At 35.3% G+C, this 22,976-nt stretch overlaps 1 protein-coding gene across 10 annotated transcripts in view; it reads left to right on the forward strand.

The window, feature by feature from the left end:
* The window catches only part of LOC117323339 (ninein-like protein), a 73,027-nt gene that overhangs the window by 34,499 nt on the left and 15,552 nt on the right, over window positions 1-22,976 (forward strand). For 6 of the 10 annotated variants that reach the window (XM_033878496.1, XM_033878489.1, XM_033878495.1 and 3 more), the window contains 17 exons: window positions 3,397-3,499; window positions 4,262-4,431; window positions 5,055-5,320; window positions 5,750-5,822; window positions 6,315-6,457; window positions 6,960-7,100; window positions 9,766-9,940; window positions 10,610-10,726; window positions 10,917-11,006; window positions 11,238-11,436; window positions 12,554-12,664; window positions 13,453-13,464; window positions 14,102-14,113; window positions 19,660-19,847; window positions 20,244-20,416; window positions 20,673-21,237; window positions 22,044-22,206. In XM_033878496.1, the coding sequence (XP_033734387.1) occupies window positions 3,397-3,499; window positions 4,262-4,431; window positions 5,055-5,320; window positions 5,750-5,822; window positions 6,315-6,457; window positions 6,960-7,100; window positions 9,766-9,940; window positions 10,610-10,726; window positions 10,917-11,006; window positions 11,238-11,436; window positions 12,554-12,664; window positions 13,453-13,464; window positions 14,102-14,113; window positions 19,660-19,847; window positions 20,244-20,416; window positions 20,673-21,237; window positions 22,044-22,206 (2,701 nt within the window). The remainder of the gene's footprint in view (window positions 1-3,396; window positions 3,500-4,261; window positions 4,432-5,054; window positions 5,321-5,749; window positions 5,823-6,314; window positions 6,458-6,959; window positions 7,101-9,765; window positions 9,941-10,609; window positions 10,727-10,916; window positions 11,007-11,237; window positions 11,437-12,553; window positions 12,665-13,452; window positions 13,465-14,101; window positions 14,114-19,659; window positions 19,848-20,243; window positions 20,417-20,672; window positions 21,238-22,043; window positions 22,207-22,976) is intronic. The other 4 variants (XM_033878494.1, XM_033878498.1, XM_033878491.1 and 1 more) reach the window with 3 other exon arrangements.

Genomic DNA, 22,976 nt, shown 5'->3' on the forward strand with positions numbered 1-22,976 from the left:
GCCACCTCTATCTCGTATAGTGTGAGGTGTATTGTTTTAGTAAAGCTGTTAATTTATTCTCTTTGTCTTATCTAGGTCACCGTATGTATATTTCACGTCTCATTACTCGGTCGTTATTAAATTGATGTCTGATAAAATACCTGTTATTATAAAATTAACACTGTAATCTTTAATCCAAGTCCCATGTGTACAAGTTCACCGAAAAAATGTTAAAAATCTTTTTGAATTTGTTTAGGGTATTCGTAAATTCTGCCATGTCTGATATACATTATATTTCATTGTAAGTAACACAATACACCTATCAAAAGGTATTGTGCATTCAATATTCTCAGGGGAGTTCTTCATGAATAGAAGTTTAAGGTCACAATACACAATATATATTGACATTTTATTTTTAATTTAAAATGTCCTGACTGGCGCTAATATCTCAATGTATAAAACAGTCAAGAATATATGTTTATAATATGTTAATTAATATTATGCTGTGTATACAAAAATGAGCTTTCCTAAATGATGATTTTTTGTTCGGATCATAAACAGTTGAAATCATATTTTCATAGACAATTTTTAATAATGAGAGAATATTTTATGACATTTTCTATATATTTGGTTGACTTGTGACAAGACAATACACGAGAATTTATTGCATTAACTGGACAATACACAGAATTTATTGTATTAACTGGACAATAGACAGAATTTGACAGAACCATATTCCTAAATTAGATTTATCTTGCATACCAACACTTGTATTATTTTTCCTGTAGGGAATTTTTGTATAGCATTTATCAATTATTATTGTAATTAAAAGAGTGTTATAGGTGCTGGATAGATTGTAAACATGTGAGCACACACTATTGTGTATATAATTAATAAAAACATATTTGGGAGGTATATACACTGATGCATCAATATATGTTAAACTTAATATTGGATCTGTGATATTTATGTGAAATAATTTGTGTCAAGTTTTGAGGGAAACAACTCTCAAGGTAATTAAATGAATTTAAAAAATACCTTAAATTGTTTTCACTGTCATATAATCGATATTGACGACTGTTTGTGCCAACTCATTAATTTCATACAGATAAAAAAAACATACCAATTTTCAACATACAAAAATTGCATTTCTTGCAAAATGTTTATTGTAAAAGAAAGTTTTATACATTTTTCATTATAAATTAAATATAGTTATATCAATGAAAAACAGACAATGATTTTGGTGTGGAAATGTCCTAGATTCTGATTCTATATGCCTTTAAGAAGATCAAGGACTTTTATGTTAATTTAGATTATGATACCTATTGCCCAATAATACAATATAACTTACCAGAATTATTTGAAGGATTATTTTCTAAGTTTAGAAATAATACGATAGTGAGGTCTGTATTTACATTGTTTAGGTATGATATGGTAGTGATGTTTGTGTTACATTGTTTAGGTATAATACGGTAGTGATGTTTGTGTTACATTGTTTAGGTATAATACGGTAGTGATGTTTGTATTTACATTGTTTAGGTATAATACGGTAGTGATGTTTGTGTTTACATTGTTTAGGTATAATACGGTAGTGATGTTTGTATTTACATTGTTTAGGTATAATACGGTAGTGATGTTTGTATTTACATTGTTTAGGTATAATACGGTAGTGATGTTTGTATTTACATTGTTTAGGTATGATACGGTAGTGATGTTTGTATTTACATTGTTTAGGTATAATATGGTAGTGATGCTTGTGTTTATATTGTTTAGGTATGATATGGTAGTGATGTTTGTGTTTACATTGTTTAGGTATAATACGGTAGTGAGGTCTGTATTTACATTGTTTAGGTATAATACGGTAGTGATGTTTGTAATTACATTGTTTAGGTATAATACGGTAGTGATGTTTGTATTTACATTGTTTAGGTATGATATGGTAGTGATGTTTGTATTTACATTGTTAAGGTATAATACGGTAGTGATGTTTGTATTTACATTGTTTAGGTATAATACGGTAGTGATGTTTGTATTTACATTGTTTAGGTATAATACGGTAGTGATGTTTGTGTTATTGTTTAGGTATAATACGGTAGTGATGTTTGTATTTACATTGTTTAGGTATAATACGGTAGTGATGTTTGTGTTATTGTTTAGGTATAATACGGTAGTGATGTTTGTATTTACATTGTTTAGGTATAATACGGTAGTGATGTTTGTGTTTACATTGTTTAGGTATAATACGGTAGTGATGTTTGTGTTTACATTGTTTAGGTATAATACGGTAGTGATGTTTGTGTTTACATTGTTTAGGTATAATACGGTAGTGATGTTTGTATTTACATTCTTTAGGTATAATACGGTAGTGATGTTTGTGTTTACATTGTTTAGGTATAATACGGTAGTGATGTTTGTATTTACATTGTTTAGGTATGATACGGTAGTGATGTTTGTGTTTACATTGTTTAGGTATGATATGGTAGTGATGTTTGTGTTTACATTGTTTAGGTATAATACGGTAGTGATGTTTGTGTTACATTGTTTAGGTATAATACGGTAGTGATGTTTGTATTTACATTGTTTAGGTATGATACGGTAGCGATGTTTGTATTTACATTGTTTAGGTATAATACCGTAGTGATGTTTGTGTTACATTGTTTAGGTATGATACGGTAGCGATGTTTGTATTTACATTGTTTAGGTATAATACGGTAGTGATGTTTGTGTTTACATTGTACATTGTTAAGGTATAATACGGTAGTGATGTTTGTGTTATTGTTTAGGTATAATACGGTAGTGATGTTTGTATTTACATTGTTTAGGTATAATATGTTAGTGATGTTTGTATTTACATTGTATGGGTACAATACAGTAGTGATGTCTGTATTTATATCGTTGGTGACAAACTTTGAAGTGTATACAGATCGATGTTCAATGGGGAGATAAATATGGGTATTAGAAGCAGATCAGGCTATCATTTATCAGACATACATATGTATGTACAGTCATACAGGATAATTAATGTATCACACACTGCAGGCAATTCCTTACCTTTGAAATAAAATTTATCAATATTTAGGTTAAAGTTTTGCATCCATTAAGTACGTGTCTGTGTCCTACACAACCAAGGTGGAATTGATAACACAGGCAATAGTTACCACATTATTGCCAGTCTATTTATATATGAGAAGGGAGTTAAAAAAGTTTTCATACATTTTTGCCATGTTGCCAATTCACCAAAAATGACTAATTGGTATCAAAAACAAAATTGGCCAGTATTTTAATGAATTTGAAATTGAATTTATTGGAAATCTGATGGGTTTAAATGCCTTTATTTTTTTCCAAGATATTTTTCAATGAAATTTTACACTAGATTAAATTTTTGCACTGTAACCCAAGATTTTTCATCTTTTACAGGAGGATGGCTCAAGGTCTTTACGGCAGAGCAAGGGAGATAACCCTTTACGGGAGTCTGCATCATCGCTATCTGAGGAAGAGAGGGAGATGTTTGAGGCAGAAGGTATGTACAGTTATGACATTACAAAGCTTGATCATTTGATCAATGCTGTTTTGTGCTCATCCACAAAGCTGGGGTATATCTATAGGACTGATAGAGTTACGGCCCCTTGTTCCAGCCACTGTATCATCAAATAGACAACACTCTTAACAAATACAGACAAAATATAGCTACTACTATTTGACTTTTATTAATTAAGACCTATGCTGAAGGATGGTGTGGCTTGTCTGTTTGTTTGCTGGGTTTATTGCCCAAAGTACGATATGGGGATCACCTGTCTAACCACATGGATTTTCTCCGGTACTCTTGGTTCCTGCCTTCATCTCAGCATACTTAACTGGCATTGGACACACATTAGACCCATGTAACTTTGAAAACAAGTCAAGGTCGGCCATTTGTAAAAAAAACTTAGCATGCTACTGGCCCACTATGATGACCGTGGACCTCTTGGTTCTTAAGAAGAAGTTGTTTAAATGGAAATGTTTATTCCACAGCTGGAGAGACAGTAAGACCCTTGCAGTAACATTTCCATCCACGCCCACATGAGTGATTCATAAAAATGTATATAAAGTATATAACTTGTTAAAATGTTTGAAAATATATGAATGTTCTAGTTCAAGTTTATGAGTTAACTATATGTAGGTACTCTAAGATGTAAACTAAGCTTCATATATAGATGACATGCTCATTAATCAATATGAGATTTGATTGCAGTTTCATGAGTGTATATACAAGGTTAAAGTGAGACTCTATTTCGTTATATAGGTCAGTTGAACCTGAATATGAGCGAGCTAGAACAGCCCCAGGAGCTGACAGAAGAGGACTACCTATGCAATATCTGGCAGACCCTGGGGGTGGGGCAGCGAGGGTACATAACTCTGTCTGACCTGGCAGCGGTGTGTGATCACATCGGCATGGATGAAATGAATGATGATGTAAGTAAAGATAAACATTATTGTTATATTTTTTTTTCACCTTCATGTGCTTTGAAATTGCCTTATTCAGTAAATTCTAGACTATATACTGTATGTGTAAAGTTGAGCATACAATGAAACTTTGACACACACTATACGTTGATATATGTTAGGATGACAAATTTCCTCCAACACTTTGTTCAATTCTGATTTTGGTAAGGAAAAGATAAATCTGTCTTTCTGTACCAAGGGAAAAGACATCTCACATATGCCTTTATTCTAAAAATATCACAACTCACAATAGGATTAGACATCAAATCTAAGCTCACTTAATACAATCATGACCACGTACATCACAATTGGGTAATATCCTCGATTTTTGTCTTTTATTTCATATCTCATCGATAAGGGTGTGAAAACTTGGTTAACTATTATAACTTTCAGTATTTAAAGATAAACAAAGGTGACAAAAAAACCCAATCTTTCACCCCTATATATATGTAGACAAAAAATCTGGCCGTTTGTTTGAGATATTACTCTACGTGTACGGGGGTGAAGGATTCTGTTTAACCGTCATTAGCGCTACATTTGTGAAGGTGTAAAGTATTTAAAACGTATTAATGCCCGTGTGCTGATATTAACAGGAACTACAGCAGCTATTTGACAAACTGGACTCCGACGCAGATGGAAAAGTAAGCTTTAACGAATTTCTGCATGGTCTGCAGCACAGTGCACCAGCCTGTCCCCCCACCCCCCGGTCACTTGGTACACCTACCCCCAGGACACACTCAGCGCAGAAGAAAATCAAAGTGATGGCGTCGGCAACTGCGGAGGAGAGACTGACACCATCGATTGTGTTGGGGACGGGTGTATCTGGTATCTTTACTACACTGGATCCAACCAACACGGGGTGAGTGGAATGTTACATACATCAGACACATATAGATATATATATACGTTTAATTATGTACAAAATATATGAATTACACATATACAAAATATTGATTAATGTTTAAAAATTCCGGATTTTTAGTCTTTTATAAATTACGCATGTACAAAATAAAGAATTTTATTTTTATTTCCTGAAATAGCTTGATTTTTTATAATAATTTAAAAGTTTTAAAGTTTTAAAGTACCTGGTAATATGAAAAACATTAGACTTGAGTAAATTAAAAATGTACAAAATAAAAAAAAAGCTTTCTGAATAAAAAAAAAAATATCTGAATGTTATCTGAAATTATTCTATTTATCATCATTAAAAAATTCATTTTCTATGACATTGTTTTGTGGTGAGTGATGTTTAGTAGTGTAATTTAATTTTGTCCTTGTGTTATTATAGATTTGCCATGCCAGACAATATCATCGACCTGTGGGAAAAATACAACGTCACAAACGGAGCAGACATTCTTCTGGTATGTACTGAATGGGCCTCTCACAAATTGACTAAAACTTGTTATAAAATTTATTTTAAAAATTAGTATCCAATATCAAATACATAATGTTGGATGCTGAAGTGAATTCTTCCTGAGGATTGTACAAATAACACACAATATATTACCATATTTCAATGCAAACAGCAAAGCCAAAAAATGAAGAAAATTGCATTATACAGCTGTTTCGTCCTCCTAGGGGGAAGATGTTGAATTTTGATACCATCCAGAGGCTTTAAGGGAGAGGGATATTGGTTTGATATAATACATGTATGTACAAATATGATAATTAAAGGACCAAAAAAAAAAAAAAAATATCTCGGACAAGTTCAAATTTTTAGGGGTTTTGGCTAAAGATCAATGTCGCTTTTACTATTTTTATTAGGGTTTGTTAGGGGACATGTATTTCTTTAGCAATACTCAGTATGCTTGTTTTATAATCTTGTTTCAATAATATGACTTTTGATATTTAAGGCACTAGGGTTTGACCTCAACACCAAGGTCAGTCTGTCAGAGCTGTCCTCTTACCTGGAGCAGGAACTCATCAACTCTGACGACCAGAACGCTGTCTACCAGGCGGCACTTTCCTCATACCAACAGGAAATCAGACATCTCAAGTACGACCTTCGACCTTTGTTGTATCTTCTACCCTGATTAATGCTTGTGTGCATTATGACTATTAAATGAGTATTTTTTTCAATCAAATATAAAATTCCTGCTTTTTTCATTTCAAAATTTTAGCACATTATAAAATTTAGTATTTCAAATGATGATGATAAAAACGTTTCAGCTGTTTAAATTGCCAGTAATTATTTTCTTCACTGCTTTTTAATGCTAGAGTAGACTATACATGCACAACCTTGATGTCTAAAACTGAAATCTTTTGTACGTTAATTTGTGTGAATGATAAACCATGTTTCTTTCAATGTTGCTGATATTAACTGTTCATTGAATGTTCGAATTGGCATTCATTCCTTAATGAAAATTTACGTAGAAAAAAAAACAAAAAAACTTCTCAAAACATGATAATAATTATATAAAAATGCAATTTTTGAATGCATTAAAGCTAATGTATCATTAGGAGATGACAGATAGAGATAGTTACTCTTAAATATGCAGGTCAACCCTGGAACAGTTTAATTGGGAAACAGAAAAGTTAAAACAAGACTTGACCGAGGCCAACCTTAGAAACACCAAGTTAGCCAAGGAGGTTGACGAACGCCACACCCACATGGAACAGAGTACAGAGAGAAAGCTCCTGTAAGTTAAAATGTTGTAGATGTTATTCTAGGTAGCAAACTTACTTTGTGTGTCATTAACTAATGTGGTTTTCATGATGTTTTGAATTTATTTGATTTACAGGAAAAAACTTTCTAATATCTCCTTAGATACATCATGAGTATTTTCTATTCTATATAAATAGACACAGCATAAATCAATTATCTCTAATCAGATATTCCAGGGGAAAAATTGATTTGATCTGGAAAAGTACACTGCACTGGTGTCTGATTTGGTATATACAGTGGAACCTTGTTATGCCCTGGTTTAATAAGATTTATATTTATTTAGTTAAATAAACATCATGCAGTTTAAATATAAGTAAGTAATCTTGCTATATATTATGTTTCAATTCACCAGAAGAGTCATTTTCTCTTGAATATTAGAATGAGGTATCTGATTTAAAGAATATGAACATGAATAGCCCTTTTTGCATGTTGGAGTATAAGTAATTTCATTTAAAGCGAGTCGTTCTCTTACAAAGAAGGGAGATAACTCTTCTTGTCTTGTAGCATTATGACACTAACCATCATAAATTTGTATTTCACCTTTAATGCAAATCAGTAAGATACTAGTTGAGATTAAGAAAACATACCTGTGAGTATATAAGTAACTAGATTATATTTCACCATGGCTTTGTAGACAGCTTAAGTTAGTAATGGTGAAGGGCTATCTTATTCTCCCATTTTAATTGCATGCTTTAGAAATAAATTTAAAGGTAGGTGAGTTTTTTTTTTTATATGACAAAGAACTATAAAATAATTGATTATTTTAAATGTATATCATATAAAATGTCGATACTGGACTGTGCATGCCGTGGTATTTATATTTTGTCGCTCAATGTTAAAAAATCTGAAGAATTTTGTTTGTAAACAATAGGAATGTTTACATGGTGAAACTTGTGTGGGTATAGATTTGAAATTTACGTGAAGCATAAACCATGATATTCGAGGAAGATTTATTAAACTACTTTGACTTGAATTATTTGCCATAAATCTCCTTCCACCTTATACAGAAATGTCACCTTAATGAGGGCTGTCTTATCTTTAAAGGGCCGGGTGTCAATACAGAATTTCTTACCTGTACATACCTGGAGAGGATGTATCGGTCCCTGTTAATAGTATAATGGCATTATAATTGTACAACGTCTAACGTGTATACAAGTAAACATAAATAAGGTCGTACTGGTAGATATTGACACAAAGTAGGGTGGTTGTAACACTGTGTCTGGGAAAGGGGACAATCTCAGGTGAGAAATTCTGCCATAGATTGGATTGAAATTATAACCTCTGTACACATTCTGTAGTCACATGCAAATTAAAGTGGTTTTTTTTTATGAAGATAAACTTATTTACTATAAGCATACACACTACAATTTCTTATTCTAATGAAGTTTTGAAGATTTTATCAACTGACAGTAAATTATCTCGATATGTATTGTAATTGTATCTGGAGTAAAGCAGATTTTGATGTTCAATCAGAACATCAGTAATTTCTTTGCTTTCCATGAATTCCTGAAATGATTCTGTTGTCTCAACTGTAATGAAATCCACAAAAGCAAACTTTATAATGATGTTACGTTTCCAGCTGTGATGTTGCTCAAAAAGTTTTAGGGAAAAAATGGAAAATTTTAGTGAATTTTGTTGTTTGAATACAAATTTCCATACTGGCAAAGTGGAGCAAAGTTTCCTTAATGGCAAAGTGGAACAAAATTTCCATACTGGCAAAGTGGAACAGGCTATAGACATACAAATGTTTATTTACATGAAATTCTTGTTTTATCATACCATATCTTAATTAAGTGATATCTATATGAAGGAAAAGCATGAAGAATATACATATTTCAACTTTATTTGAATCATAATGACTTTCCAGGCTCGGAAACTTTTATCTTTTGATTTTTATTTCTGATACCAGTTCTGTCCAAGGGTCATGCATGGATTTGTACTCCCTTGATTTCTGATAACTTCCTATTGATACAACACATACCATGTGGTTTGAATGTCTTATGTCGGCTTCAAATATTGAGGATTTGATACCATTTAGAAATGTTTCCTCACTAGCTGTTTTACTCTGGGTTAAGGATTTATTGTAGTGTATGGTGTAGGTGTGTTTGTCATATGTAATTGTAGTTAACTGTAAGATTATAGGGCTAGAATAATAAACTAGCGGCAGGTAAGTAAGAGATTTCACATTAGGAATTTCTCAAAAAAAAAAAAGCACAAAAAAAAAAAAAAAAATCCCTAGGTCTCCTCAGATGTGGTATAACCATAGGTTTAATTATGGCTGAAGGTCTTTTCTATTCCGTGCCTGCTGGTGTTCATGAAATAGAAAAATCTGGAACATAAATGATCATACTGGAAAACTAAAATAGATTGAAGTGTTTCTCAGTCTGTTAAATAAATATTAATGTTGATAAAGTATGTTTGCACATAAATTACTAACCCTGGCTAGTTGTATATTCTCCTGTTAGAATACAATGACTATAGATGTACTGTATATATATAATGTACAGTGTATATGAGAGTAAATATTGCTTTATATGACTTGATTATATGAATGGAAGGGGTTTGTGCGTGTGTACCCCAAATGTTACATGTCTGGTTGTGTTACCTGAGACTTTATACCTGTCTCGTTTGATTGACAGGACGGTAGAGAAGAAATACCAGGAACAGGTGAAAATGTTACAGAATGAGTTGGAACAGGAGAGGGAGCAGTACAGCGCACAGGCCGCCACACAGAAAACCGTCCTGGAGGGAGAGATGGAGCAGCTCCGACACGAGGACAGGAAGCTCAGGGAGAGCTTAGCTCAGGCTCAGAAGGTAAGGGCTTATACAAGCTGAGAGGCTCAGAAGGTAGGGGCTTATACAAGCTTAGAGGCTCAGAAAGTAAGGGCTTATACAAGCTGAGAGGCTCAAAAGGTAACAGCTTATATAAGCTTAGAGGCTCAGAAGGTAAAAAAGGCTTATACAAGCTTAGAGGCTGAGAAGGTAAGGGCTTATACAAGTTATACAAGCTTATTACAGGCTCAGAAGGTAAGGGCTTATACAAGCTTAGAGGCTCAGAATGTAAGGGCTTATACAAGCTTATTACAGGCTCAGAAGATAATTAAGGTTTTAAAAACCTGTAGTAAATTAAGGCTCATGGGTAAGATTTTAGAAAAGCTTATAAAGGTTCAGAAGGATATTAATGGGTTTGGATGAGCTAAGCACAGACAGAACATGATTAGAACAAGCTCAGAAGCTTGATTAGAACAAGGGTGTATTGTTTTGAAAATCTTAACTTGCATCTTGCATTGATCAATTTACCTATTTATTGAGCTTCATGTATTATGATAGATTTGACTTACAAGTAACTTAAAATTGTCTGGAAGGTTATTCCTGTGATAGAGAAGACTCAAGTTTTTGTGGAGTAAAAGGAAGAGTTGGGGATTTAAGCTTGCTTGATGGAGGTTAATGTACACTGGTAACACTATTTTTTGCTTATTTCAGGAGATTGAGAGATTAGAGAGAGATCTGATTGAATCAGTAGAAAAACGCACAGATATTCAAAAACATAATTCCCGCCTACAAAAGGAGCTACAATCAGTAAACGACCTTCAGAGAAAGGTAACGATGATATTACTTTAAAAAAAAAATTAAAACACCTGTACAGCTTTACAGGTACATCACACACAAGTTTGAACAAGAGTAAGTTGATCTTAAGTAAACCTGAGACAGAGTTAATTTTTATAAAACTTCAAGAGATGATTAAGATTGAAAATATCTTGATTGTACTGTAATCTGTGTCTTTTTACAGCTTGATGAGTTTGAGTCCATTGGGGTTCTCTCTCCAGACGAAAAGAAAGTGGCAGAGGAAAAAATTGCGAGGGTCAAAAATGAGAATAAGGTATTTGACCAGTCTATTATATGCAACTGTTCTTGATGGATGTAAACTTTTACTTCAAATGATACAAGATAAGAAAATGTGTACTTCTATGATGTTTGAGCAAGTCTTTTGTCAAAACATATTGGTGACTTTAAATTTTGACATTATGTTATATTTAAAATTGAAAGTGTGTCCAGATGAAATCTAAATTCTTAAATGAAAGTTGATTTGGTTCTGTCTGACTTTTGCCAGGATTTAAAAGACCGCAATGACGAGCTTACTGCAGAGTTAGAGACAATAAAACAGCAATTTCCTGCCATGAAGAAGAAGGAAGGTGGTGTTGGTCGGTCACCACGAGGGTTTGGGTCCCGTATCCCTGTTAGGGAGGGGTCATTAGTCTCAGACTACATCAGGGCAGGCCGCAGGGGAGTCAGGTCGTCAATGTCCTCAGGTAGGTCACAGGGAAGTCAGGTCGTCACTGTCCTCAGGTAGGTCACATGAGGAAAGAAGGTTGTCACTGTCATCAGGTAGGTCACAGGGGAGTCAGGTCGTCACTGTCCTCAGGTAGGTCGCAGGGGAGTCAGGTCGTCACTGTCCTCAGGTAGGTCGCAGGGGAGTCAGGTTGTCACTGTCCTCAGGTAGGTCGCAGGGGAGTCAGGTCATCACTGTCCTCAGGTAGGTCGCAGGGGAGTCAGGTCGTCACTGTCCTCAGGTAGGTCGCAGGGGAGTCAGGTCGTCAATGTCCTCAGGTAGGTCACAGGGGAGTCAGGTCGTCACTGTCCTCAGGTAGGTCGCAGGGGAGTCAGGTCGTCACTGTCCTCAGGTAGGTCACATGTACATGAGGAAAGAAGGTTGTCACTGTCCTCAGCTAGGTCACATGAGGAAAGAAGGTTGTCACTGTCCTCAGGTAGGTCGCAGGGGAGTCAGGTCATCACTGTCCTCAGGTAGGCCGCAGGGGAGTCAGGTCGTCAGTGTCCTCAGGTAGGTCGCAGGGGAGTCAGGTCGTCACTGTCCTCAGGTAGGTCATACAAAGAGGACAGGTCATCTCTGTCCTCAGGTAGGTCACACACGGAGGAAAGGTCAGCAATGTCCCCAGGTAGGTCACACAAGGAGGAAAGGTTGTCTTTGTCGTCGGATAGGTCAGTTAAGGTCGTCACTGTCTTCAGGTAAGTCACACAAGGAGGAAAGGTCAGCAATGTCCCCAGGTAGGTCACACAAGGAGGAAAGGTTGTCTTTGTCGTCGGATAGGTCAGTTAAGGTTGTCACTGTCCTCAGGTAAGTCACACAAGGAGGAAAGGTCAGCAATGTCCCCAGGTAGGCCAAATAGAGAGAAGGAATTATAGCAGGCCTATATTTTTCATTACGAAGGTCTGTGTAAGGATATAGGGAAGTGAGAAATGTCGTCTATTACAGTACATGGAATGACATTTGTTGATGATTCCATTAAACAGCAATATGGGTGGACTTAATAATTACAAAGCAATTAGCTGCTTATTGCTAGATATATAGAGTTAGAAATCTCTGTGAAATAAAAAGATCTCTGTATTTTACAATATTTTATTTTTTAGAAACATCCGATGATGAAACACAATCGTCTGGGTCTACAGGCCTCACTCCTAACTACACTAAACGAACCCGTCGGAAACTTCCACAGGCTCCTGATGATGAGGATGCTGGAAGTGAGTACAATTACCCAGAATGCATCAGCCAAACCAATGTGTTTACCATAATCAACACAATACAATATAAGTACATTTTACACACACCCATCCATCTCAATATGTTTTATATCTGGTGAATAAGAAAATTGAAAGATTCCAAAAAAATGAAATTGAAAAAATTTAAATTTTGGTGCCATATTTGAATTAGAATTGGTGAAAAATGGCTATACAAACTTATGTGTGTTGAATATGGTGAACATCTATCGGAGAAATCCTCGAAACTTCCTTTCACTACATTATATACTTGATATTAATACTGCTTATGAAGGGATCATGATGCTGTTTTACCTGTGTCAGCTAGCTGTTTTTTTTTATTGTTTTATATATTTTCTGTGAATCAATATATACTCTGAACTAAATGGCTTACTGGCAATCATGTTTATACAAAATGTATTGTAAATAAAAGAACTAAAATCTGTCTTTTTCATTGTCTGTTTCATTAATCAATTCATTATCAAGCTTATGTGGCTATTGGCTATTATTTGACAAGATGACTAATGGGACACAAGATCTGTTTGTTTTCAAGGGAAAAAATCCATTCCTAAATTATAAACCTCCATCAAGCTCTTATATAAGGCCAATAACCGCTGCTAGAGTGATGTTTTGTACATGTGTATAATTGAAGTTGACCGATATCATATATAAATGTGTCCAGTCTGATCTATATATAACTAGTGTGACAGATATATAAGGACATTGTCCAGCTTTTGACCTTCATTCAACCTCCTTGTTTCATTTGTCTGCAGACTGGATCAAACGTAAGCGTGTGTTGTCACTAACATCAGTGTGCTGTGCTGGTTATTATTGTAACATTGTTGTTTGTAGAAATCAACATCTTATACCTATATATATAATATAGTACTTTAATGTACCAATATCTTTATATATTTACCTCTGATATCACAAATATCTACTGCCTCGATTCGGACACTATGATCAAATTCCTTGAAATATATATCTTATAGAATAAATTGTGATAATTTTCTATGTTAGCCTCTCATATTCATATTGCTTTATACCAGGTTACAAATCTTAATCACCATAAAATGAGCTAAGAAAAAAAACTATCTATTGCAAATCATTTCATATCATGAAATAATATATAAATTGAAATTCATTTATTTTGATTAGGAATATGCTTCTGGTTGTTATCAGTATTTTATGATATAAAAAATTAATTATAGTAACAAAAATTTCATAATATGTTTTGCAAGTGTGACAAAAGTCTGAAGTACATACATTGTAAATTAACATTGATGGTCTAGTTTGTTATACCAACTGCATGATCATTTTCTTTACAGCAACATACATAGAGTTTGTTATCGAACTTTGCATGAAACATCTGATTTTTTTTTAAAATCTTTAAAATCAAGTATAAATGTATATCATTTTCAGATTGGGAAACACGTAAGCTTGTTGTGTTGTAATGAAGTTAAACCCCACACATTTTTTTGGCCACACGTTAATGGTTGTTTATACCTGTATTGAATCACTATTTCTTGAATTGTGACATGCACTCTTTGTATTCCTGATTGGTTTCTTAACACTTTCGTCACTGAATAAATTGCATGATGGGTATTCAGGCCCTGAGAAAATATGCACGCGACCTTTCCTGGCCTGAATTAATTTACGATTATTGACGGTACAATTTGACATTATTTTTAAAAGCACGTTTTTGACAGAAATGCATTGCAGAATTGAGGATACAGACGCATATCAGTAAATATGATTATCGAGGATATATTTCCGATCTAAAATGTGAACAAAATGCGGTCATGAAAGAAAAATATGTCTGTGACTTGCCTGTCTTGCGTATAATTCAAGCGGAGAACACGAGACCAAATCTGGGAATGTGTACTTTCGTTTTGAAGCGCGATCAAAAGATGCATTCGTCATAGAAACAAGTAATCCATTATACTTAAAGAGATTGACACATTTAGCGATTGAAATGTGTATTTGGAAACCGTACTGAACTGCTTGAACAGTAGGCGGTAGCCATGCATTACTAACGGCAAATTCTCGATTTTGGTTGTTAGCCGCCATTTTGACGCGCGCAGTTCCAACTTCAAGAAGGATAACTCTCACCGCAAAGAGAATTTAGGAAGCAAAACACTGTTTGAAACAACTATGACAATATTCAAAATAAACGGGGAGAAAAGGAAAGAAAATAACACAATGAACAACACAGTGACTTTAGTGCTAAACGCTTGCACCATGGGAGGGTAGTCACATGCAAGCATGAAAGGCCAGCCTTTTTTTTTTTTTTTTTTTCCATTTTTTTTTTCAAGTGCAACATTTTTTTTTTTTGTTTTTTTTTTTTTTTAATATTTTGATACTATGTTGCAGAAACTTTTTTTTTTTTTCATAATGAGGTTAATTTTTATATTCCTTGTTGGCAACTCAGCAGCTCAAGGAAAATGTGCTGTCAGAAATATAAAATGTTCCACAAAATGATTTTCATAATTACATTTGTGATATTCTTTTGGCAACTAAGTGACCCACGCGACTTAGCACCGCCAGAAATATCAAATGTTCCACAAGACAGTTTTCAGGGCTATCATTCCTAAAAATATTTCGCTTGTGAATGGTACACAGAGAAGCATGTGGGGAGGCAAAGATGTTTTCTGCAGTCTGTGCAACCAAATTTTGTTTGACTAGCCTTATCCTGCTGTCCACTCTTGCAACGCATATAACAAACATGACACCATGACCGAGATGGTAGTGTCCCAGGTAGATGGCGCTGTGTAAGGCGATCAGCCAAGGGCAGCAGAGATGGTCTTCCTTTCCTGGCACCAGAGGTGAATCCACCCACCAGTCCCTTTATGATGCTTTGGGTGAACTGCAGGAATGAGAGCTGCTGCTTTCCTTGTCCGGGAAGGTGGTGAGGACTTTGAAGAAACAGCTGATAAGCATTCAGCTTCATTATCTCCAGCAGACGAAAGAACACCTTCACTGTCCATTTCCTTGTTTTGTGGTTAAATGAATAATACTGAAGGTATTGATCCGCCTTGTCTACACCACCCATATGAGAAGTGTAGTCTGCAATCAGTTTTGGGCAAGGTACATTTTCCCTGGCAAAGGTACCATCTTCTTGCTTGATAATCCGTTGCACCTCTGTGGCAGTTTCGTCATGAATGGTGGAGAGTGCAGTGACACATTTTTTGTCTTTCCACACAACAGCTACAAGTGGGCCGTTTTGCCTGAAGGCCATATCACCCCTTTGTACAATACCATCTGGCCTTTTCTGCATGATATCCCTTGGTAAACCACGGCGGTTGGACCTTACCGTACCACAGGCATAGGTTTTCTCATTGAAAAGAGATGAGAGCAAGTCAGGGGATGTATAAAAGTTATCCATGTATACATGGTAGCCTTGACCCTGAATACCAGCCCCTTGTAAGCATTTCTTTACAACTCTGCTGGCTAGAGCTCCTTCTGCATGATGGTATCTTCCTACAATCAAATTTGTTATTAACACAACAGAAAATGTCATTATGTAATACTAATAGGGATTTTTTAAATTATTTGTTAGGAGTGGCTAACTTGTGAATGTTAATAAATTTGGTCTTCCCACTAGAGCTGTGATAGAGACAGCATTACAATTCAACCTTTATGGATATTTTATGAAGTTTTTCAGATATTCACATTTAGTACAACTCTGTATGAATATAATACAAGTAGGGGCAAAACTACCAGAATATTGTATGGCAAGTAGTCATTTCATGATCATATATATTTACCTGGATAAATATCAATATAGCTGACATAGCTACAGTCTGACTCGGCCAACACCCACACTTTCACACCCCATTTTTGGGGTTTGAGCCTCATATACTGTTTGAAGTGTACTTTTCCTTTAAACGGAACCATACACTCATCAACTGTCACACGCCTGCGTAGAACATATTCCTGTACAAAGTTCTCGTTCAGGTGAGAAACCAGTTTCCTGATCTTAAACAGGGGATCATAAGTTGGGCTATTCCGCTCCTGTTCTAAGTCATTGTCAGCAAAGTGCAAGTACCTGAGAATCTGGCTAAACCGATCCCTCGTCATGGTCCTAGCAAAGAGGGGTGTTTCTGAGTATGAATCAGTTGACCAATAAAGCTTTACTGAAGGTTTCCTTGTCACACCCATTGCCATACAAAGACCCAGGAAAGCTTTCATTTCAGCAGCACTAACATCCTTCCAGGGTTGTTTGTTCTGTTCCGGATTTGTGTCAATCTGCTGTTGGGCATACCGTCCGGTCTCCTCTAACAGTAGATCTATCAAAACCTGATCTAAAAACAATGCCAGGAAATCTATTGGCTCCTTGTCTGGTGGCATGGACCTTGTGGGTCCTGTGTTTCTCCTTGGTGTAAAAATGTGTGGCAGTCCTCTCTCAAAATAGTCAAAGCCGGCGTGCCATTCGTCTTGATCGTCTGCCGCTCCGCCGGGACCAAGCTCTACTTCTGCATCATCCACATCTGTTTCCACCTCGCTAACATCGCTAACAGCATCATCCCCAATGCCTTGGTGTCTCAACATCGCCAAGAAGTTATTTTCCGCGTCTTGAGCTTCTTCGGGATCAAATCCGTCGAAGTTCTCGCCATCTGAACTTTCAGTTTCCGAAGACATTTTTCAGATTTTGATAGAACGCATAATAACTACCATGACAACAAGGATCGCTACTTTATTGGTTAATATAATCATCTGACAAGTAACGAGAATGTAAAATTGATGTAAATTACACGTTCAAAATCTCTAAAAAATCGCAAAATTAAACAAAAACACGAATTTGTTTCAATCGACTTTACTCACACGTCTTACACAGCCATCTTGGATATAATTTGGTCATGTGATCATGATCTGTGTTACTAAAATTAGATTACTCAGTCAGTCTGTTGTGGTTGTTACAATCCGAATTATTAGCTTGTTTTTATATAAATTATCAACAGAAACACAATGAAATACGCATATAAAACCACACATGTAGTTTTGGAACGATGTTTTTGAAAAACGGTAGAGATCCAATCATAACAGCTAGCGAGGTGGCAGACACTGTTTATTTTCCGCGCCGGTGACGTGATGCACTATTGATTCATACATATTACCATACGTATCTTAGTTTCAGTGTTTTAAATTCATCAACATGTTGACCAAGTGTATAAAAAGTCAATTATTAATACATATGGCAAATCATCATTAATAAGCTCAGCTTTATTACACGGGATAAAACAGTGGTTTAGTAATATTTTTCCGGGAATCGGTCGTTTACTTGCTCCCGTCAGACCGGAAGTTCTTGTGAGCAGAAGTTTAAAACAAGTACGTTATACGTAAGATTTAGGCATTTTAAGTCGTATTGCGTATTGTCAGTTTCATTATTTATTGTTAAACATAATCTTATTCACGTAAGAATGAGTTATGATTATTTACGTCGCTGTATCATCACTTCAAAAAATGCAGAAAAAAATCTACTTCCGTGATGCATTAATGCATCATTCGGCCCCGGCACGGTGATGCATTAATGCATCATTCGGCCCCGGCCCGGTGATGCATTAATGCATCATCAGGGCTTAAAGGGTTAACAAACTCCCTTTGTTAGTACATGTACTTACAAAATCTGCATTCAAGGATTAAAAAAAATAAATAAAAAAATTTCTGCTCTAAAGATTAAAATTATGGTTGTGTTGTAATGATTTTTAAAAATAGAAAATCTGTTTCTTCTTATCAAAGATCAATTTGTGAAATTTTATCTGTGAGTGCTGCACAGGTATTTTGACATACTGTGAAATTTTATTCTCATTCTTTTGAAGATATTGCTAGGGTATAGATTTTTATAGAAATTAAGACACAATATACATCTTGACCTGGGTCATATTTTATCTCATCTGAACAAAGAGTATAGCAAGCTATATGGTGTAATGTCTGTTGTCTGTCAGTCATTCGTTGTTCATTCAAACTTTTTCCTGTATAAGGTTTCTTGGCCATATGAAAGTATGCAAAATAAATGACCTTGACTCATACTCAAGGTCACAGGGATCAAAGTCAAATCACGCAAATTATTTGGCTGGTAGGTTTCTGGAATGACCTCCAGTAAAAATTTTCAGAAAAAATAAAGAATCACTTTTGCTCATACTCAAGGTTTATAGTAATCAGCTTTGTTGAAAACACTCAAACAACTTCTTTTATTGAACTGAAAGGCAAAGAGTCAACAAGGTGGAAAATACAAGGTCAGCGATGCAGGTCCAAGGGGTCTCTTTTTATTTTATTTTTCATTTTTGACTGGTAGTACTGTCAGTACATGTACATTGCCTGTTGACCCCGTAGTAATATATTCCAGGTTATAAGTGGTAGCCTTACCTGGGGTGTAATTTGCTATCATGTCCTGTCAATACTAGCCCTGTGTCCTATGAATAGTAATTTGTTGTTAGAAATCATATAACCTATGATGGAGTCACTTGGCTATAAGTATGAACAAACACTCCTGGTGTTATAAAACAGGTTTCTCAGCATTTCCAGAGATTAGCACTACTTGACTGTTAAACTCTACATCTTATACACATAATACATCCTACCATATATATGGTTAAGATTTTTTTTTCTTTTCAAATATCATTTTATTTTCATTAATAATTTATTTTCCTCACTTATGACAATATTTTTACTAATATCAGTAGATTGGCCTCGCTTGATTTCACAATTTAGATATTCTTTTCTACTGAATTACCTGTCCTCATAAACAGTGGCCCAAAGTACCTGTACCTTAATCCTTAAGAAAACATTTTATTACATAATACTTTCAAAAACAAATATTGACAATCGACAGATTTTGCCTTCACAATGTAAGTGGTTTTAGACTTATATTGGACCAGTAATGTCTGAACTGTATACTATATCTACCATAATGATGGCTGTTGAGATATGGTCTTTGACGATAATATATTAAATTTGAGTTGGTTTTGTTCTCAACACAGGTGTCAGTAGTATACAAAATGACAGAGAACTAATAGAAAACCTTAAAAAGGAGCTTATTGACCTTAAAAACCACATGGAAAGGGAGCATAAGGAGATTGAGAATACCTACAAAGAGGAACTCTCTAAGGTGGAGGAGAACCATGGCAACCAGAAAGTTATGTTATTAAAAAAATTTGAAGAAGAAAAGGTATGTATTATTTTGTGAAATATTAAACTGCACAGTTTTCAATATACTATAATTTACATCATACTTAATTGGAACAGTGACAAATATTTGGTTGATAAATAAGGTCTTAGAGATTAGAAGAATTAATTTTATTTAGGCAAACCTTGTTACATTTGAGTATCTGGGAAATATGTTTGTTCATAATGAAGATTAAACCTCTGCCATATAGGATAAGAGATTCCCATCAAACAACATCTGCAGTTTATATGACCATGAATACAGATTCTCTAAGTCGAGTATTTAAATATGTGAACTTGTAAACTTCATTTCCTTCATAAAATAAATAAAATAAATCAGTTTAAGTTACAAAGTGTTCAGAATGTGTCAAGACTGAATCTCATAAGTGTTTGTCTACAGGGGAATATCTATGAGGAATGTGAGCATATCAAGCAAACAGAATTAGCAACTCGACAACAGGATCTTCAGACTCGCTTCGCAAAGGAAAAACAAGACATCATGGACAAACATGAATCTGAGAAAAAATCACTAAATCAGAAATTTGTAGAAGAAAAGGATGCCATTATTAAGAGGTGAGTTAACATTGACGCGATAGCTCATATAACTTCAGGAATTTATATGAAAATTCACCATCTGTCCCTCTATCCAAATACTTGTTGTGGCTATATCATCATGAACAATCAACACAAATTTTCTGGATTCTGATTACATATATGTACGTATTTAAATGATTTTCAAAAATTATCAATATTTCTCAAATCCAATGAAGTATAAATTCTTGGTAAACCTCAATTCTATGATTGATAACATTGTGTTTCATCTCTCCAGCCTAAAATCAGAGTACACTAAGGACCTGGAGACACAGATAGCAGCCGTGCGGGAGGACTACGCCCGAGACAAGGCCCAATTGGAGGCCTACATCTCACAACCTGATGAGTCCCAGCTACAGCAGCTGGAACAAGAGAAAGCCGAGCTCGAGGAGAAGCTCTTTGAACACCAGGAGGAGATGGAGCATCGTCTCGAGGAGGCGAGAACCAAGCTCAGGGCAGAATTAGAAGATTCCCGGGAGGAGGAAATATTGAAACTCAAGACTAAATTTGAAAGTGATTGTAAAAGTATTCGGACAGAGATGGGTATGAATTCCCAAAATGATTTTCATAAGTTACAACTTCAATTTGAGGAGGAGAAATCTAAGTTAAGGACAGATTTTGAATCTGCAAGAGATGAAGACAAGAGTGAGTTTGATATGCAAATTTTGCAGCAGAGAGAGGAGCTGGAGTCAAGGTTTAATAAACAGAGGGAAAAGTTGGAGGGGAAATATGAGGAACAGCTTCAGAGGCTGAATGAGGAATTACAAGCCAAGATACAGGAATATGAAAACAGTCTCTCAGAGGTTAGTGTCACATAGGAAGGGATCTTAATCTTCCTTGATAAACCAGGGTTCACTTTCTCTCTGCACTCCTGGAATATCATAATAAAACCAACGGCCCAGTCACTGCTATCTTGTGGATAGAATTAAAAAGACTAGTTTGGTTCTTTGTTGTACATGAAACAATTATTTGTTTTCTGGGTTTATGGCTCCGTGAACATCTAGGGTCATTTTGAGGCAAGGTCTCCTTGTAGTAGTTAGTGACTACCTCATTAAAAATTTGGTTTGTTGCTCAATTGACTGACTGTGAACTTGGTTGTCAGTCATTTGACAGGCTTTGACCTTGGTTGTCAGTCATTTGACTGGCTTTGAACTTGGTTGTCAGTCAGTTGTCTTGCTTTGAACTTGGTTGTCGCTCCACTGTTATATTCCAAAGAAATACATCCGCTTAGCGATTGGTCAGGTTTTTTTCATGACATCAATCAAATATCTAGTCATGTGCCTTTAATTTTACCATGACATAATCAGTTTTAAAATTATGACATTGGCCAATTAACTTTGTAATCAACATCAGAATTTCTTTTAAATGCAGAGAAAATATCAGAAACCTTCAGATTAGTTCCAGGGGTGCAGAGATCGAAAGTGTACATAACCCCTAGAGTATCTAGGATGGGTCTCAATGTCATACAAGGTCACCTAAAGGTCACCTAAGGTTTAGTGTCTTAAAATCATTAATTATATGAGCATCCTATAAAGATCAGGCTCTGAATCTATAGACTATTTCTGAATTTGTAAAACACTGATAGGAATACGACATTTTAATTATTCAGGGTGTCGATGCTCTGAAAGGAAAGACAAAGGAGGACTTCTTTAACATTCTGTCCAGCGAGAAGGATTTGATGGCGGTAAGACAGAAGGAAGAAGTGTCCCGAGGGATAGAGAATGAGAAAGTGGAGCTGGAGGGGCAATATACTGGACGCATTCAGGAGCTGGGTAATATAACACATCTTTATTGACACACCCTAGTTATTACATTATAAGCTGTCAAACAATTATTAGTGCCCTACCGGTAAAGGCGGGGGAGACTATAGGTTTCCTTCCCGTCCGTCCATCTGTTAGTCCATCCACTCAGTTTTCTGCACTTTTCTCAGCCATGCTTAAAGGTATATTGGTGAAAGTTAGTATGTAGCTTCAGTATAAGTAGCTAGGGATCAAGTTTGAGTTCCAGGGTTTAGGTCACTGTTACTATTTTTAGCAGGGTCCGATGGGGGACATGTATTGCTTTAGCAATATATGCATCATGCTTGTTTAATTTAAATGGTTGATTTTTATCGATTAGACTATTAGATGAGAAAATTTCTGTGAGCGAACTTAAAGATTTAAAATCTGGGAAATATGAGTATTGAACTTGTTTCATTAGAATGCCTATTGGATTATAGGGCAGTCAGCATGAAACACTTGTACAGGCTTTTCATGTTTTTTTTATTTGGCATTGAAATTGAGTATAGTGGTAAATGTCAAATAAAGCAGATCAAGCGATTTTTAACACATCACCTTTGATTTAGTAGCTGATATGGCGGCCGGAGTATAACTGACTACCGTAAATGTTCGCATATAGTGCGCAGGTATGTTTTTGAGGTTCATTTTTCAAAAATAAAAGAAGAAAATTTTTCAATGTTTAACTGCATGGTTGCTGAATTCTACAGCATAACAACTGGAAAGGAATCTAGTATCTTAATTAGTGGATTGGTGTAATAAAGACT

The sequence above is a fragment of the Pecten maximus genome, chromosome 3, assembly GCF_902652985.1.
Source record: "Pecten maximus chromosome 3, xPecMax1.1, whole genome shotgun sequence".
Lineage (NCBI taxonomy): Eukaryota > Metazoa > Mollusca > Bivalvia > Pectinida > Pectinidae > Pecten > Pecten maximus.